We start from the raw sequence: 18,066 nt of genomic DNA on the forward strand, positions 1-18,066 counted from the left end.
GGTGTATCTTTATTTTATTTTATCTGTTTAATGATCAACAAACAGGCCGAAGCCCAATAATATGTCGATCAGAGAATTACAAAAATAGAAAACATTAGGAAAAATTATAAACCAAAAACATAGCAAAAAGTAAACAGTATCAACAACCATCTCCACAATCAAAAAGCGAAATGATCCTTGACTAGGCTCCATTAAGTTCAATCGTGAGAAATACACGTCGTGGTGCTCTTGGAGGCGATAAATAGGACAATTTCTCTGGACATTAGTCTTGAACTTTGGAAGGTAAAACAAAGTTTTTTACCGTGTGGATGTAGATCGTCCATCAAACTTAAGATGATGATAAAGTTGAGAATCGATGCGATGATGAATCAGTTTGAACAGAGTGAGCTCGTCAATCTCCAACCGTCGTAACTACAACGAGTGTAACTTCAGAAACTTGACCATTTTGTCATACGATTGTTTTTCCATGCTGAATTTGTAGAAAAACATCCTTGAGAATTTCCTCTCAGCACGTTCAATAAGGTCGATTGCATTGTGATAGAACGGACTCCAGACCGCCGAGCAATATTCCAACCTGTTTCGGACGAGAAAGTTGTAAAGAATCACCATGCTTGTTTGGTTAGAAAAATATCTTCCACAGCGAAAAATGAAACCTATCAGACGATATGCCTTCCTTGTTACCGATTCGACATGCTCATTGAATGACAGAATATCATCAATTGTAACTCCGAGGTCCACCTTTGAGTGTACTCGCTGGATGATTTTGCCGTTAAATACATAAGGAAATTCAGTTCGGTTAAGACTGTGTGTGAAAGACATAACAGCACATTTCCTATGGTTTAGGCTCATGAGATTGGTTTCACACCACCGTTCCACTTTATCGAGATCTTCTTGGAGAAGACGACAATCATCTTCAGTAAGAATCGCACGGAAAACCTATAAACACTCATACACTTTATGTGGGAATCCTAGTCTCCTCACGATTCCTAACAAAACCGAAACAGTTTTTACGGTTTTTTGACTATATTCTCACCTAAGATGGCGCCTCTCAGAATAATATCAAAAGTTGGCAAAATAAGGATTTTCGCATTGCTAGCATGAAAAATAGTTATACTCTCCGCTCCGCTTAAACATCGAAAGCCTTTGTTGTGAAGTACTATTTTGTTTCTAGATGAGAAAATAGGAAGTTCCATCAAGAGCTAAAGTTTTCGGCCAGAGCGAAGCGAACTGAACTGTCAACAAAACGACATCTTATCACCGCATCTGAGAAATCCGATGCGTTTTCCGGAAAAAAATTAAAATTTTATTTTTTTCGGTTGACTTGTAGATTGCTCTGGTCACAAACAAAACAATTTCCTTTTTTTTTCTTTTGAAAACGCATCGGATTTCGTCAGCGATTCTTCTTCGGACGGCAAAGTTATTAGAAAATAGAAACTCCACTGATAAATTTGAAATAATTCCAAAGTCTATTTTATTTCTCATTAAATTTTAGTACATCACAAATCAATATAAATAAAATGTGAAAAGAAAACAAAAATAGTTCACCAGACTCTATCGGATTACATCGTCAAATAAACTAAAAAAATATTTCTTTAAACGAAAAAAAAACGTAAAATAAATAAAAAAAAATCAATTTTTGTGCCACTTAATCAGTATTTTGTATTTATCGAAAGCTACACTGTCTATCGTCTATCTCATGATGAATTTAATTTGCACTAGAAAATTCGACTTATTTATAATGTTTTAACACATTGCACCGACCTTAACTTTTTATAATAAGAATCCGTTTATTTATACTTCAAAGATGTTGACTTTAAAGGGATCGATCCCTCATATTTTTTGCAATTTGCCACGATCCATTAATTTGATCTAAATATATCTCGAAAAAAAGTACATAAAATAGATCTTTGGCCAAACCAATTTGCTTATTATAACTAGACCATTTCTCCATTGAAATAAAAAGTTTTATTTTTTTATTTTAAATTTAATTAAATTTTTACTCTCAATATGAGCACATTGAATTTTAAAATTGTCAGTCATTTTCACATAAGAATCGTTTTCAATCGAAGTGCTAAAATTGATTATAATGTCTTTTTACTCTATATTGAGACGACTTTTTCTAGGTTTTGGAGAAACATTTATATATTTCAAAGAATTCTGACTCATTGAAATGTTGGATTGCGAACGGATCTGTTGCATTTATCAATCTGGTCGGGTTAAAACATAGTTTTCAATTAAAAATTTCTTCCATTGACTATGTAACTCATTTATTAGTTATTTACATAGTGATAAAATGATAAGAATTAGTGCTTTCGTGTGAATTTTTTTGATCCGAGGCGAAACCGAGGTCAATAATCACACGAAACGAAACAGTTTCAAATTTTACATTTTAATCCCGAGTTATGTAATGGTATTTGAATGCTGAGGGCGTCCAAAGAAGTGTTTGAAACAACGTTTCAATGAAACATGTAAAACTATTTCAAATAATTAAAAGTAAAAAAGAAATCAGACGACCAAGCGGTAGCACTTTATAAAATGCAAATGCTTGAAATGAATGACTGATGGACGATGACAAAATGTATCAAAAATGTTGAGTTTTTTTTTCTTGAAAATGACTGATCAATAATTACAAAAAATCTTACAAATATATCCTCTAACGATCAAATACTCAAATTTTTAATCTAAAATCTTTTTTAAATGTTTACATTTCTTTTACATTTTTTTTTTATTTATTTATACTCAATGGCTCCTATAAAATATCTTTTCATCTTTGTATTCTCTCATAAGTATCTAATAATTTCGTCATAGAACAGGACAAACAGTTCAACAGTTTAAAATACCTTTTCACATAACAATTTATTACATTTTTTAACATTTATCCTTTGTTTCTTTGTTATTTATTGCATTTGCTTCGAAAAACAAAAATTTTGAACCTGTCACAGACGGCAAGCATATTAACAGTTTTACTGTTCAATTTATTACTTCATTTGATCGAACATTTTCAGAGATTCATTTCAGACATCTTTTACTTCATTTGTTTTGAACATGCTTAACCTCATTGGTCAGAGCTTGTCGTTTATTATTGCTGTCGCGGTCGATAACAGATGACAGCCGTCTGCAACAGGTTAATGCCAAATCATCACGTCACGTCTTTTTAGTGGAGGTAGCAACGTCAAAAAATTGAAACTTCAATTACTTGAGACTACTGTAAAATCCATGTTCTTGTAAGCTGAGGTGGCAGCGTTTTTTCTATAGATTTCATAGGTCTTAAGCAGAAGAGGATTATACAAGAGTTCCAGGCACTTGAATCCGAAACTTATTAACGTTGTCTGCGTTTTACCCCTTCAATGAAGGTATCTGGCTTTGAGCACCGAGCTGAGATTCAAAAGAAATGACCAAGGTGGATGTGAATTCACACTAGGTCAGCCACGATTGAAATTAGTGGATTTGCTCAAAAATTGACGCAGTTGTTCGCAACTAGGTTCTAAAAAACATTTTAAGACAACGCCGAGTTGAGAACGACGGCAGTGACACCGTAAATTTTTAGGTCTAAGAAAGTATCCATTCAAATATAGGCGTCATCTCAACGCACTTCAAGCATGAGTGGTACTATAAATAGAGTACTGAAACTGGACAGTGTATCAAACCAATTTTTGCACTGTTAGAAAATCTGGAAACATTTTTCATACAAAGTAGTACTCTATTTGGCACCTGTCACTCGAAGCACTTTTGCTTGAAGAGCGTTTGTTGGTCAGCTGCGTTCGTAACTATCTTAACCTATTATTTCAGAATGAAGGTTAACATAACTACAGTCAGAAAAAAACTTAGAAAAGTCAATCTTTCGTGTTGATACGAGATGAGACTCAGACGAAACAGACTATTCTGCGGTTATTAAAGCTTCATATATTCGAATGTAACGAACAAATTTCAACCTTTACATGGGAGTTCGTTTACATCTTAGATGCAATTGTTGGTGAATGTTTTAGGTTGAGTTCGTAATTAGAAATTAATTTAAATAGAAGCCGAAACGGCCTAAATTCGAACGTGATGTTTGCATTCGCAAGTGGATGTTTTAAATGTCGATTCGACACCGAAAGTTTGTGGATGTAACTGCTGTTTGTTCGACCGAAATTTACCCGTCAACAATATTGACGCTGACGACGGCGTCAACGATGATGATTCTATATCTAAAAACTTTGTATTTACTGTACATAATTTATTATTTGTCGCAAACTTATGACGACTTTCACAGCTTTCTGACAATGACTGACAATTGGGACAATCATTGGTGTTATTTTTCGTACGTAGATTTGTTTGTCAAACCGATGGTTTATCATCAGTTCCCGTAACTACGGTTGGTATGGTCACGTCACCGTTGGGCGACAAAATTTGTATAGACGATGGCGCTTCCAATAACGAACCTTGATCGATGGCTATAAGTTAATTTGAGAATCAACAGTCGATGCTAAGGAAACAAATACTTACCAACTTCAACGTCACTGCTGCGCGTACTTAAATTCCTTTGCCGACATAAGAAAGGAGATGTCGATGGTGATTGTTGTGTAGTCTGGAAATCAATTTGTTTCAGTTACTTTATCAAATAATTCATTTTTTTAAACTCGAAAACGTGTTCCCTTCACGATACGTTCAGTACTCCACACATTTCTTTTTCAAACATTACTCGGTGCATTTTCCCACTCTTTACTGGTGTGATCTAATTGTGTTAGATTCAGTGAATTCATTGTGTTAAGATATAAAGCTTTAAATTCATGTCATGCCTCAATGAGTTGGAAGTTTTGAGTGATTAGTAACAAATGAGTCGGTAGATCGAAATTTTAGTGACGCCTTTGGCGATCATTGAAATAAGAATTTTCGCCGGAGCAGAAATCTGTTAATCTATTTTCGGAACGTATTAGAACAGTCCTGCACATCATAGATTAAAAGAATAAGATGATAGAAACGAGAAATTAGGGGCACTCAGAAGATGTTGTTTCATTTGTAATATGACTGACTAGTGTATTGTTACTAAATATTTTTGAATAAAATCAGTACGTGTGTGTGGTTTGTGAATAATTTGGTTTGTGTTCATTGCAGTACATATGCAACTCAAAAATTTGGTGATGGATTTGTATGTCGCGCGATACACCATACACACATACGTTTACCTTCGTTAATAGCCAATCGATAAAACCATCTTCTTATAAAATGACATGGAAGAAAGAACAAATCAGAATCACAAAACTGTTTAATTTGCTTAAAATTTCTAAAACAAAGAAACAATAATCAACCAAAAAATTGTCAAAAAAAGTATAAAAAAAACACCAAACCAATCAAATAAATAGCGGTTAGTCAGAAGAAAGCGAGATTTTTTTTTGTTAACCATAGCTTTCAATTATTCGAGCATTATTTTCAAAAATTTTTATTCTAAAACCCTTCAGAAATTAAAAAATTTAAAAGAAAAATTTGTTAAAAACACACCAATTCACAACAATTTTTCGATCGCAACTCACCTTATTGCTATTTTGGCAGCATGTTTGTTTAATACATCCCTGTTCAGTAGTTGGGCAGTCCAATGCACAACAGTCTTGAGAACTACCTCCATTCAAATTATTCATCATACCGTCAGCTTGAACAAAAATTTTAAAAATTGAATTGCGAAACTAAAGTCAAATCAAATCCCACAACTCACTCGAACCACTATGAATCCCTTCAATTTCAACAAATTCTGGCTGAATAGTCGTGCTATGGATGCCCTCATTGTGAAAGAATTCTTTGACTCGCTCAGCAATTTTCATATATTCTGATAAGTTGCGGCACCTGGATTTGTGTTAGAGGTTACAATCGGTTCGAAAAACCGTGAACGATCTGTAAACATCCCCCCAAACCCCTTTCACTACATTACCTTATATGTGCCGAAGCAATGATACGATCACCGGCCAACTGCCAAACATGAAACTCGTGAACTGCTAACACTCCATCGACCTTCTCCAAAAGACGTTGTTGTATGGCATCAACCTGTGACAATTGAATAGCTTACAATTTGTAAAAATATTTATTTTTACCATCAAACCGACCTGAATATGAGTAGGAACTGTTTGCAATAAAATAAGAGCCGATTCCCGCAACAGCGGCCAGACAGAATGTAAAATTAAAGCTACTAAAACAATTGATAAAGCTGGATCTAAATAATATCTGTACTCCCACTCGGTAAGCCATACAACCTAAAAATCGTTCGATTGAAATTATAATTTGCACACATTGTCTGTCGGAAATTAATCATTTTACCAATGCGCTAATAACAACTATAACACTACCCAGTGCATCACTAAGTACATGCAAAAATGCACCACGCATATTCATTTGTCCAGCATCGTGACTATGACCATGAGCACTTGCAGCTTTCTTCATTTGTGGCTTCTCCTGATTTTGATACATAAACGAATTATTCTCATTGTCGTCTGTATTTAGCTGAGATAATGTTGCGTTTGGTCGTGACAGACCACCATGCGAATGTCCGTGATGACCTCCATGCTCTGGTGAGTGAAGAAACGTTAGTACAGATCAACAGAACTTTTAGATCGTTTGCTTACCGTATAGTAAAAATAAACCTATCACATTAACAAAAAGTCCAATTGAGCCAACAATCACCAATAATTCGGGTTGATGGATTTTCTCTTCCTCAACAAATCTGAAAAGGAAAAGATTAAGAAATATTTAAGATTACGTTTTCAGGTTGATTATATACAGTCAGAAGGTGGTCAGTAATAAAAAACCTCATTGAGGGATTAAATTTTATGGCCAATTATAGTCCAGACTGTTAGATTAGATATTGAATCATAATGACATTGTGTTATCTGTATGAGCAAAACCAGAAAAGGTTTTCGAGTGATAAACGTTTGTGAATGGTTTTAATGAACGCTAAAGCCACAACAAGAAATCTTCCGTCAGAAAACGAATGAAAGGTCGTCAAATAAGAAGTGTATTTTACTGAAGTCGACGTCAGTTGTAATGCTATGAGACAACAGAGGTAAAGGAAAGTCTGTCGTGAGTTTATATTCTGAATTATCGTTATTTAAGTGCCTGTTTACCCCAGAAATCATTGTTCCCCGGAAATCGTACTTTTCTCACCCGACCTATCGTCATTACTGGAGATTAGATTAGAGTTTTGTCCAGATCATTTGTCTCCGACTCCCTTGTCTTGTTTCCTTCATCAGAGGCTGAAGAAAAGCTAACAATCCCTTAGGACATGTACGCCAGCCTCTGGTGCTAGACCACAAGAACCAGCCTCTGGTGCTAGACCAAAAGAACAGATAGGGCCAATTGACCGATCTATTCTATAATCGTTAAGTGTGTAGTGGTTCGAGATTGCCCCACCGCATGCCTTAGTTCCGATTTTTTGTAAGCTTTAGGAATTTTTCAATCCAAATTTTCGACACTTCCGAAGATTGTAATACCTGTCATTCGGGCGTTATATGGAAAAGAACAGTAAAAACTCCTTCATTGCCCTTCTATTATAAAAAAATCAAAAATCTCTTCGGACCTGGATGAACTAAGTTAATACATATCTTGTCCAGTGTTATGCAACATTCCAATGCTAAGAGCGCCGAAAGAACTGCTTCAAAGATGAAAAGTATGGCGTTCGTTGATTAAATGTAATCAATTGTCGCATCATCGCCTCACTAATTAATTTTCGTTTTAACAATGACGAAACATATCACAGTAATTTGGTTGAGCCAATTCGATTATCATTGACCGCGTGTATGTATGCTATATTCATTACAAAATAGTCATCTAATCAGCAGAAAAAAAAATAATATCAACTGTTCATCAGATAATAACTTCGTTCAAGTATTTTAAGTGCTCATTATGTTTAAAACATTTATAAATTTAAATTTTGATAAGTCTCCAGTCGCTTGTAAATAATGGTACTTAATTGTTTCAGCAATATAATTCTACAAATTGCTACAGACAAGTAGATTAGGATTTTGCTAAATTTTTATCGGAGAAAATTCCAGTTAATTTATACGAACCTCTTGCAAGCTTCAATGGTTATTGAGAAGCACAGCGCAACTAAAAACACAGCGTTGACTAGAGCGCCGAGTACCTCTGCCCTTGCCCAGCCAAATGTGTTTTTTGACCATTTCTTTGGCGACATTTTTATACTAAGAAATGAAATCACTAATGCCGCTATATCGCCAAGCATGTGAAAACTGTCCGCCACCAATGCCATTGAATTTGTCATATAACCGACGATTATTTCCACAAAGAAGAAAAATCCAGTCAACCACATCATCGTCAGTAGACGACATTTTTTTCCGGAAAATTTTCCCATTGTCAACTCGTTTTGATTGTGGAGTGTAGAGAACGATCCAAATATTTATTTCCGTCAAACCTGGAATATAAAACAGAAATAATGAAAATTTAGAACTTTTAGTGTAAATGCAAAGTTTGGTGGATTGATTGTTGAAAGCAATTTATTTCACTAAAACAGAAATATGTTCTACAAAAAAGGCACAAAGGCTTTCCCTTAAAATTGTTTGTCGTTCAAGCGAATACAACGACAATGTAATCAGTCAATCAGTAACAGTAGTGATTAAAATCAAATAATAAAAATCGATTGAAGACAACAGGCAACAGGCAAAGATTATAATCGTCACGTATCCATTTGGAAAATCGGATTTCAATCACTTACAATTCAATCAGCAAAACCAGCAAGAGTGCCAACTTACTGTTTATTTGGGAAGTTTTAGTCACCTTCTCAAAGTTATACTAAAGAAACTATGGCAACAAAACATCGTTGTAGATATCTAAGGTAACCCGCCCGGATGCATGTTTAGTCAATTACAGTGGCGTAGCACATACAGTGCCTAACAATATCCATAAAATCTTTAAAGCCTAAACGAATTTTTGAAAGATCCCATGACTGAATCCACTGAAAAAAATTCTATAGAACTAATCTACCCTGTTTGTCAAAGATGTATTTATGAGCGCTACAGTGTCCTCAATATCTCTTTATTGAGGCAGTAATACTGAATAATATGCAAAGAGCGTCATTGTTATTGAACTAGTTGGATAGTTTATTTGAATTTAGATTAAAAATTCGATCCAAATAAGCACACAAATTCATTTAATTGTACAGACGTTCACGATCACTAAAAGTCATTCTACTCAATTAGAGTAAGATTGATCTCAATTTGGTAGAAAAACAATATTTATCAACACCATATTTCCAGCATGCGTTTACGTATTGAATTGCAGTTCCCAATTCGGAACACGTTATCACTATTTGATGTGTGAACAAATAAATGTAATTTAGAATGCTATTGCCAGTATACTAACCACAATGTCACCACCAGATAAGAAATTGGGAGTTCTCCCACGAAATTATCATATTTGATAGTGGAATAGTAAAACAATGTGTTATTGTTTCAATGGCTTTGTCATTTGAAATTTATTCAAATTGGAATCTGGAGAGCACAATATTGAAATTTGCTAGACATATGGATAAATTCATATAATATGTCAATCAATTGATTTTTATTGTTGTTGTAATGACTGCGTGTGTTCAGTTGAAAAGTGTTGCGGTTTGCATGTGCAGCGAACATTTTTATCTTAAAAATATTTTTTGCAGACGAACTTGAGAATGTAAATATTAAATTTCACTTGCTAAATGTTTACGTTTCACGTTACTTTTGGGTTTTTCATTAATTCTTGCGAAATATCGATTTGAGGATGGAGGTCGATGATTCGAAATTCCAGGGAACAAATAGGTGCGTCAATTCGCATTTAGTGAACAATTAAGTTGAGTGTCTACGATACGACAAACCCTATTTTTTCTCTTTCATCTGTTTGATAACTGTGTCATAGTCTAATTCTGAACTTCGAAAACTTAATTGTTTTGCTGATTTTATTATCAAATTCAAAATATAAAGTAAGCAATCGCAAACATCATTCAATTTATCTCAGTGTAGTCAATCGAATTACAAATCAAATAATTAAATTGCGCCACTATCAAATTACTGTTTAACTTGAAAGAAGTTTTGCTGTAGCAGCAATTATTTGGACAGGGCTATCAATTATAATGTTTATCTTCTGCGTGAAGTATTTGTACAATACGTAAGATTCAAATCTACATTTTATTGAACAAATTCGGGTTCTAACGAAGTGGACATGTTGTTGATGTTGACGAATTAACGAATTCTAGGACTTTTTATCTTCATTTCCGGTATGTACGGAGTCAATCACGCAACCAACAAATAATATTATTTGTAAAAAAAACTATTTTACTATTCAACACACACACACGTCTGCGTATTCTATGAATTTATGCTTCAATTGACTGGTACGATATAGAGCAATCGTCAGAGTATATTAGCTCTGCCTCGCATCATGAAACAAAACTAAGAAAACGAACAATGATGGGTATTAAATAAATAAGGGCGATAGGACCATGTTCATCTCTGGTAAAGTAAAATGGATTTTACTTGAAAACAGTTGTGAGTACAAGGAATTCGGCTAGTGCTAGATTTTCTCAGAACTAAGGTTTGAAGGAACTAGATCAAATGAGGCCGTAGGACTCTGTAGTGTTTTACGAGTATTTAATATACCTGTCACAACTTGTCACATACGGCTATTCATCTGTTATCAATAACAACGACAAAAATAATGACAAGCTCTGGGTAATGGTCCTTTATATAGTAAAATGCATCTTACAAAAATTGAAGTACAAGATTTGAAATCAGCCGAAAAATACTTTGATCGATGGAAGTAATAGACCCGATAATAATACTGGTCTGTAACGGGTTAATAGTTCCAAATTTCCTATAGTAAAAGCTATAGCCTAGTTTTATCCACTGTAGCAAGTTTTGAAGTTGATAAGTTTTATTTCAACGGATGTCCAGACAATTGGATGTTGGATGAAATTATTTCTATTGCCCGTTGTCGGCTATCGAAATATTTGGCTATAATGAAACCATTTTTATTGAGCTTTACAATAGGATTAATTACCAATATTGAGCTAACGAAGATTTTCTTCTAAGTTTTGGGGCCAAATAATGCGAAAATCGAATCACATATTCAACCCTTCCTACGCGTACGAGTCACCGATTATTATTCCAAATACAACTCATACGATCCTATTTGTTATTTATTGAATCTATTTATCTGTTTGCGTTTCGAAAAACTAGATCAGATAAAATTGATTTGTTCACAAGACGAAAAATGTAATTATTAAATCAATAAAAATGTATAAACAAACAACATTATGCAATTGTCGTTATGTTAAACAGACGAGACAACAACTGAATACATTTGATTTGTGAATGATCATTTTATATTCATTCTGTCTATTGTTACGAACAGTATAATGGTGATAAATCATTCGCTCAACATGGATTCAGTAAAATCAATCAATACTACGTATATCTGGTTTAATAATTTAATTAATTCATAAAATATGCTTAACGTAGAAAATGGTATCAGCTAGGATTTGTTATTTATATAACACGTCATGAATGTGTCTTTTAAAGTTATTCTACTGTATAGACAATAAATTCCAAACAGATCAATTAATCGGAAAATTACATGAATTGAATTAAATTAACAAACGTCAAGGTGATACGTATCCGGCATTCAACATAGCAACATGTGTGAATTATAGTTAACGATCACCAGGGGATATTTTAGTGACAATAATTCTTTAATGAAACCTTTACTCTCAAACCTTTACAGCGATAACAAAAATGCTTTTCATTCGCGCGTGCGGCGTGAAGAACTTTATTTTCTCTACTTGAATGCGATGAGAAGATGACTTTTTGTTGACGCTATCTCGGATGACAGTTCAGGTGATAAAATTTTTGTTTTCTCAACTTTTGTTTTTCCCATTGGGTGAACAAGAGTTCTTTTTGTAATTGTCAGTAACAGTCTGTCACTTTGTTTTGGTTTTGAAAAATAGGGAAACAAATTGATGTCTTTATTTTGTGGATAAAAATTGTTATCCATACCACGCAAGGATGAAATAGTTATTTGTTCACTAAGCGGAGGAGAAAATAGGTAATTCCATCTAAAGCGATGTTTGTGGCAAGAGTGAAGCGAGGAACGTTATTTTGCTCGAGTTGGAATTTCCTTTTTCCGCGAGGTCGAGGTGTGATTTTTGGTTTTTTCTACGAAATGAAAAATATCAATTCGCCGGACCATTTTTTAAAACATAAACAAATTGACAGTTCGAGTGAGAAAAGTTCTATAACAGTTCTCGCTTCGCTTTAGCCGCAACTTTGGCTCCTATTGGAATTTCATATTTTCTCCCCTTGGTAAACAAATAACCATTCTTGTTAAAAGAGAAGTCAATAAAATACCGAAAGAATTCAATTTCTCTTGTCAATGTTCATTTCATTAAAATTTTCAAAAATGAATAATCTAATTTTAAAGAGCAACCATCTTCCCTAAAAGGGCTGGGAACATGAAAATAAACGAAAAATAATTTAGACATTTATTTACCAATTTCCTTTCATAAAATATTAAACGCCGAAACGCTTAACATGTATATACTAGTATACTGCTTTATAGAACATTTTATTCTTTGTTGTGACTTTATAAATAATTTCTTGTTATTTTGTCGTAAAAATTGCTTTCGTGGTTATTCATTGATATTGAGTGGCCAAAAATAAATATATTTTGGAAATGTATGAGTAAACTTTACATATACCATGCTACCATAGCTACCATATAGCTTGCCGTTGCGGATTTATACAGTGGATTTATAAAGAATAAATAAATGGTCTACCTCTTTGTTGTCGTGTTCCGACAAATTCATCAGTTCATTAACCGGAAGTGGGATTTATATTGAAACGAAAATTTACAAATTAGTCGAGATCTTATTGTTAAGATAGCGCACATGGAACCGAACGATTCTAGGTATACCCGTTTACAGTCAAAATATTGATGACTTTAAACTCCTTAACATAGATAGGAGTGTCCCAGACAGTATGTTTGAACATAATATTAACTTGTTTTAACATATACCGTGGTACCGTTTTAATAAATGAAAGACAGCAAGAAATCACGTATTTACGGTAGACAGTTTTTATTTTGCACAATAAACACACAGCGTACGTTCATTTCTCACCTTTGAGTATAATATGAATTAATTAAGCAATGAGTGATAAGCTAATCATACATACTCTGCTGTTTGAAATGTTTAAATTTGGTATTTCAGTAACGTAAACCATCCGAGTTAAGAAAATGATAATTTGAACCTGGAAAATATGGGTGAAGGTTAAGCAAAAATCAACCCAAAATTTTATGAAAATCACGTTTAAGGCTATTCCATTTATGCACACGCTTCATGTCTGAGGCATTTGCTGACCGCTTGCAATAAATTACAGAGAGCGTCGATTGATTTAAATAGGCAAACCTTCGTTTAATGCATGAATAAAAACATGACAAAATGTCGTCGAAGTGATGTTTAATCAAAAATGATTAGCAAAAGATGTAACAATAGCAAAGACCCAAAAAAGCGATGAAGCGAAGAGGAAAAAAAAAGATTTGAAAATGCGAATACAATAATCACGTTTAGAAGTTGCTATAATTAAAAATGGCTAGATGGCTAGATAACAGCATAGCCTCATTGCTTCATTGTATAAGACTATTTGCTATTTTAATTTCGATGAAAAGTCACTGATAACAAATTTAGAAGATAATATATTGTTGGCTGTTTTAGTCATATAATGTTATCTTACAACCAGTACTGAGAGGAAATTTAATCTTTGTTTCGACTCAGTTCTGGACGATTCGACGCGAACATGAAAAACTATATAACATAGCACCCAAACGAGTCAAGTCAAATGATTCATCGATTTAAGCATAACGAAGATGATTATATATTTAGTAAATATTATTTACTGATCGACCGAAGACGATGACGTGCTAGATGGATTTTCGATGACCCCGTGTTAAATTTTACGTTTCTATCGAAGCGTAACTGATTTATTCGTGGGTTTATTACTTTCGTTAATCTTGAAATATCGTTCTCGTGGCATGCAGATCATGTCTAATTTTTCGTCTATTCGATAATTTGAATATTGTTTTAGCGATGGACAAATGTACTTCAAATCATTATAAGCAAATGTACTTGATAATCAGTGTTTGAACTAGTGTCATCAATAAGCCACGAAGCCGATAATTGCCTGCAGAGTAACAGGTGACAACAATGGAAAAATATCTTCAGACATTATTGTGTCAGTATCAGTATAGTACAAGTGCTGGCGCATTTTAAAGTAGCCACTTTGAATCAATTTTGTTTTTTTAAAAGTCACATGTAGCTTCTACACATGTGTAGGAGTTGCGAGCTTGAAGTGGTCAAAGTAATAAACAACGACCACGGACTATTATCTTGTAAAATATACTAAAGATTTGACGCGATTGTCAGTATCTCGATTCTCTTTCTTTAGACTTTGTTACGCTCAATTTATCTTGCAAATGGAAATAATTTACTATGTACAGCCCACAAACAAAAAAAATAATCATCTTCTTATGCCGGCATATTTCGTTGATAAGTTTGACCATTGGTAACGTTAAAATCCCATTATGCATGTCAAAGGTAATTTGCTGTTTGCTCTTGAAAATTTTATGACGAAACCAGACGAATGACGAATGTAATTAGAGGGTAAAGTATTAAAAATGCAATTAACAATTTTGTTAGGACGAGCACATAACACAATAATTACAAAGATGAGACTTCGCACCGTTTAAGATTAAGACATTTGATGTACTTCAGTAAATTATTTCTTTCAGAAACGGTTAATTATCTATTATCGTCAGCAACGAGTAATATCAAGTTTACTGCACCGTTCAGCAAACTGTACATTATTATAACAAATGAAGTAAAAGATTTTGTATAAAGCACTTTGCTAAACTTTCATCAGTTTAATTTATGTCGATACGCTTGTCGTTTCGAGAAGGTTAAGTCCCTCATTTGGAATGGGCGGAATCCTGACATTTTAAATGTCACCTGCCAAATCGAAGTCTTAATATTTAATGAACGAGGCCAGCAATGCTAATGTATTGTGTTATATAATATTTGATTATAATATTTTAACGAACCGAATCTGTCGAAATATAATTAAAGACTTTCGACTTGACTTAAAACGAATCACAAAAGACGAATTTTAAAAAAATTCTAAATTTTTTTTATGCAACTCGAGATCATAATGTTCGAAAACTGCTAATTTAGATCGCCCTGTTGCATACAACGTTGTACCAATCTCGATGCGAAATACTTGAATAGGCTCACGATGTGTATTATGACACACGGCCTGCGACATCGTGTCATAATTACACATCTAGAGCCTAATAAAGTATTTCGATGTCATAAATAACTGTTATCACACCGCACGTTACAAAGATTGACGTGATAAAATCGGCTGGGATAGTGATAGAAACAACAAGGAAGCGTTTTTCATGCTAGTGACACAAAGATCTCGAGAATGTCTCGTTCAAGAACCATTCTGTGATAGAAACTTTGTTGTTTTGACGTGTTGGTTATAATCATCGTCTTCGGCTCGAATTACCCATTTTACACACGTCAAACCAACAAATATACAAAACAATACAGTAATGTGCTGGATAAGTATTCTTAATGCGAGTGAAGTAACATCACATTGCCTTGAGTATACGCATAGGCATATTCTAACGTTTCAATTGATATCAGCTGCTATTTGTTTTATCAAAACAAAAACAATAAAAATGTAATGGGGGACTGAAGTTTCAATAATTTCGATAGACAACATTATTCTAAGCAACAAATTATTCTAAACTATCGCAAAATTATAAACATTTATATTTTTAATTAATTGTTTTCTGATTTTCAAGGATCAGTCAAACATAAAAAAGACTATACGTCTCTATATGCCTCTCTTTTCTTCTCATGTCATTTTTTCTTAATTCTCTCACGAAAAAGGTTTGCTTTTAGGTTGAATTTGGGTCGTAGCCGTAATTCAAATATGAATTAAAAGTACAAAACTTGAAAATTCTGTAATAGTGTAGAACAATTTTTTGTTTACAATAACATTCTTAATCAAAATACAAAAAATGTCAAAAGTTCAATGTCCCATTGGTTAATTGGTTCAGACAAAAGAGTGGCATTTACTTTAGAAATAAAAAAATTAGCCTATTTTACGTGCGATAAGCAGGTTTTTTTGTGGATATACATACAAGTTTTTTTATTTGATTTTATTTACCCAAGCATGGTATAAATAGCTTTAGGTTAAGGTTCTGGGACTGAGTGCAAAAAACTTTAGCTGAAAAACGTTTGTGATAAAATTGGATTCGTCTGTCTGATAACAGAAACCAATTGCATGTGTGTTTCTAGAATATTGGTATACCATAAAAATGTGACATTGTTCTCTTGGCTATGACTATGAATGAGTAACAAAGTCTGTGCAAAATGTTGACACATTGATTTTCGATGAAATGATGCCTCAAAACCGAGACAAATTATTACACATTTTCTATACACACGTCGTAACACACATGCATGCTTTGTTGCATAGTGATTAAGAAACGATGAATGCAGTAACATATAGACCGTTTGAATGACTTGATTACTATTTCTCTCATTGAATTTTCTAATTTGAATAAACTCATTAATAAATAAGATTTATTTTCAATATCGAAGACAGAGACCGATTTGTCATAACACGATCAACAAACAAAATCAAGATGCGCATTCTCCTTGACACATTGAACTTTGAAAAAAAAAAAAAAATTCTACAAAGGTCTCTGCAAAAATGTAAGATAGAGTTTCTTGAGGGCATTGTCCTCTTAATTATTTTTTTTTTTCCTAAAGCCTCTCTGTCTACGAAATGTTTAATGGGCATTATCATACGACGCAAACTGTACTTGAACATTAAATATACTAATATTTTTTCACTTACCGAGATAGTAGTTTTGATGGAAATAGTTGCAATGTCACACGTGTTCCCAAGAAAACAAATTGATTTTAAAGTTCTTCCAAATAAATCACACAAAAATCACCATTAGGTGAAAAACATTGAATTCGCTGACACACATTGAACATCGAACATATTATGTTGTAATCACTGTATTTAGTTGTCTGATAACATGAAGTATTATTGATATATTATTCGTAGTAATGAGTGCAAATATTTTTTTTTCTATTTTCCTTTATGTATGAAACTCTACGATTTTTTTCTTTGCTGAGAAATAAACTTGAAAAAATTGTATAGAAAAGAAGAACTATGTCGTTTCACAGATTAATAATACTTTGGTCATTTGGAAATGTTTCACAATGAAACGGTACTATAATGCAGTTAAACACAACTAATTCGCACTGCGACTAAATACAAACAATTTTCAGAAAAAAATAATTCTTTTATGTCTTTTATAATGTTCTCATTCAATGACAGTTTTCAGAGATGAATGAAGTTGCATACGAGACCTTTGATTACTGTGAAAAAAGAGCTGTCGCGAAACGTATCGAGCAAGTGTTCAAGAGCATTATGTCAGTAGCGGAACGGAGTATTTCTGCTGCGTCGTTCTCTTGCAACCCATTGCTTGATTTTTTTTTCTTGGCCAGATGTAAATGTTCTTCTGGTCTTAGTCACCATTACTCGGCTGACAATTGTAAAGTAGTAGTTTGGATTAAAATTAAACTTTTCTTTTGATCTTCTTTGTGGAAGAAACTGAAAAACCTACCTATCTGGTGCTGTTGGTTCTGGTTCGATCGAGTTAATTGTGTTCTGTTGTGCGTCAAGAATGAGCTGCTGCAGTGTTGTCGCTTCTGCATAACGTTCGATTCCCAATTCCAAATAAGGCAAATGCTTCGTATGCAGTTCCAACTCTTCGCGGTTATTCTTGAATTGGAACGATTGTGGAAACTCCGCAATATTCGATTTTCGGCGAAGCTCCGGTTCGATAATTTGGAAGCAACTCAAATCCACTCTTCGATCCAGATGGCTGATGCGGTCGTTGAGCATCTGTATCCCAGAGTTCTTCTCATTGAACTTGCCTTTCACCAATTCCAGTTTCTCTACCAAGATGACGCATTTA

General features: G+C 33.7%; 1 protein-coding gene across 3 annotated transcripts; it reads right to left on the reverse strand.

Moving 5' to 3' along the window:
* Positions 1-4,201: 4,201 nt before the first annotated feature.
* On the reverse strand, positions 4,202-17,428 carry LOC119081774 (zinc transporter 1). 3 transcript variants are annotated; one of them, XM_037190976.1, is made up of 10 exons: positions 16,932-17,411; positions 8,031-8,392; positions 6,591-6,688; positions 6,286-6,533; positions 6,075-6,221; positions 5,903-6,015; positions 5,690-5,817; positions 5,511-5,626; positions 4,486-4,567; positions 4,202-4,421 (listed from the first exon to the last, which is right to left on the reverse strand). In XM_037190976.1, the coding sequence occupies exons 2-10, from the start codon at positions 8,330-8,332 to the stop codon at positions 4,318-4,320; spliced, it is 1,338 nt and encodes a 445-aa protein (XP_037046871.1). In that variant the 5' UTR covers positions 8,333-8,392; positions 16,932-17,411; the 3' UTR covers positions 4,202-4,317. The 3 variants fall into 3 exon arrangements, with proteins under 3 accessions (XP_037046871.1, XP_037046870.1, XP_037046873.1); XM_037190975.1 differs by having other exon boundaries at positions 4,299-4,433; positions 16,932-17,428; XM_037190978.1 differs by lacking the exons at positions 4,202-4,421; positions 4,486-4,567 and adding an exon at positions 5,375-5,432 and having other exon boundaries at positions 16,932-17,412.
* Positions 17,429-18,066: the final 638 nt, after the last annotated feature.

Source organism: Bradysia coprophila, unplaced genomic scaffold (assembly GCF_014529535.1).
Source record: "Bradysia coprophila strain Holo2 unplaced genomic scaffold, BU_Bcop_v1 contig_358, whole genome shotgun sequence".
Classification (NCBI taxonomy): domain Eukaryota; kingdom Metazoa; phylum Arthropoda; class Insecta; order Diptera; family Sciaridae; genus Bradysia; species Bradysia coprophila.

What these genes read in the sequence shown, in the direction of transcription:
- LOC119081774 (XM_037190975.1), bottom strand. Translation starts at nt 8,332, where the DNA reads ATGGGAAAATTTTCCGGAAAAAAATGTCGTCTACTGACGATGATGTGG. An exon ending in AGGGATTCATAGTGGTTCGA is followed by an intron (nt 5,627 to 5,689) that starts GTGAGTTGTGGG and finishes TTTTTGTTCAAG; the next exon opens with CTGACGGTATGATGAATAAT. An exon ending in GCTGCCAAAATAGCAATAAG is followed by an intron (nt 4,568 to 5,510) that starts GTGAGTTGCGAT and finishes ATTGATTTCCAG; the next exon opens with ACTACACAACAATCACCATC.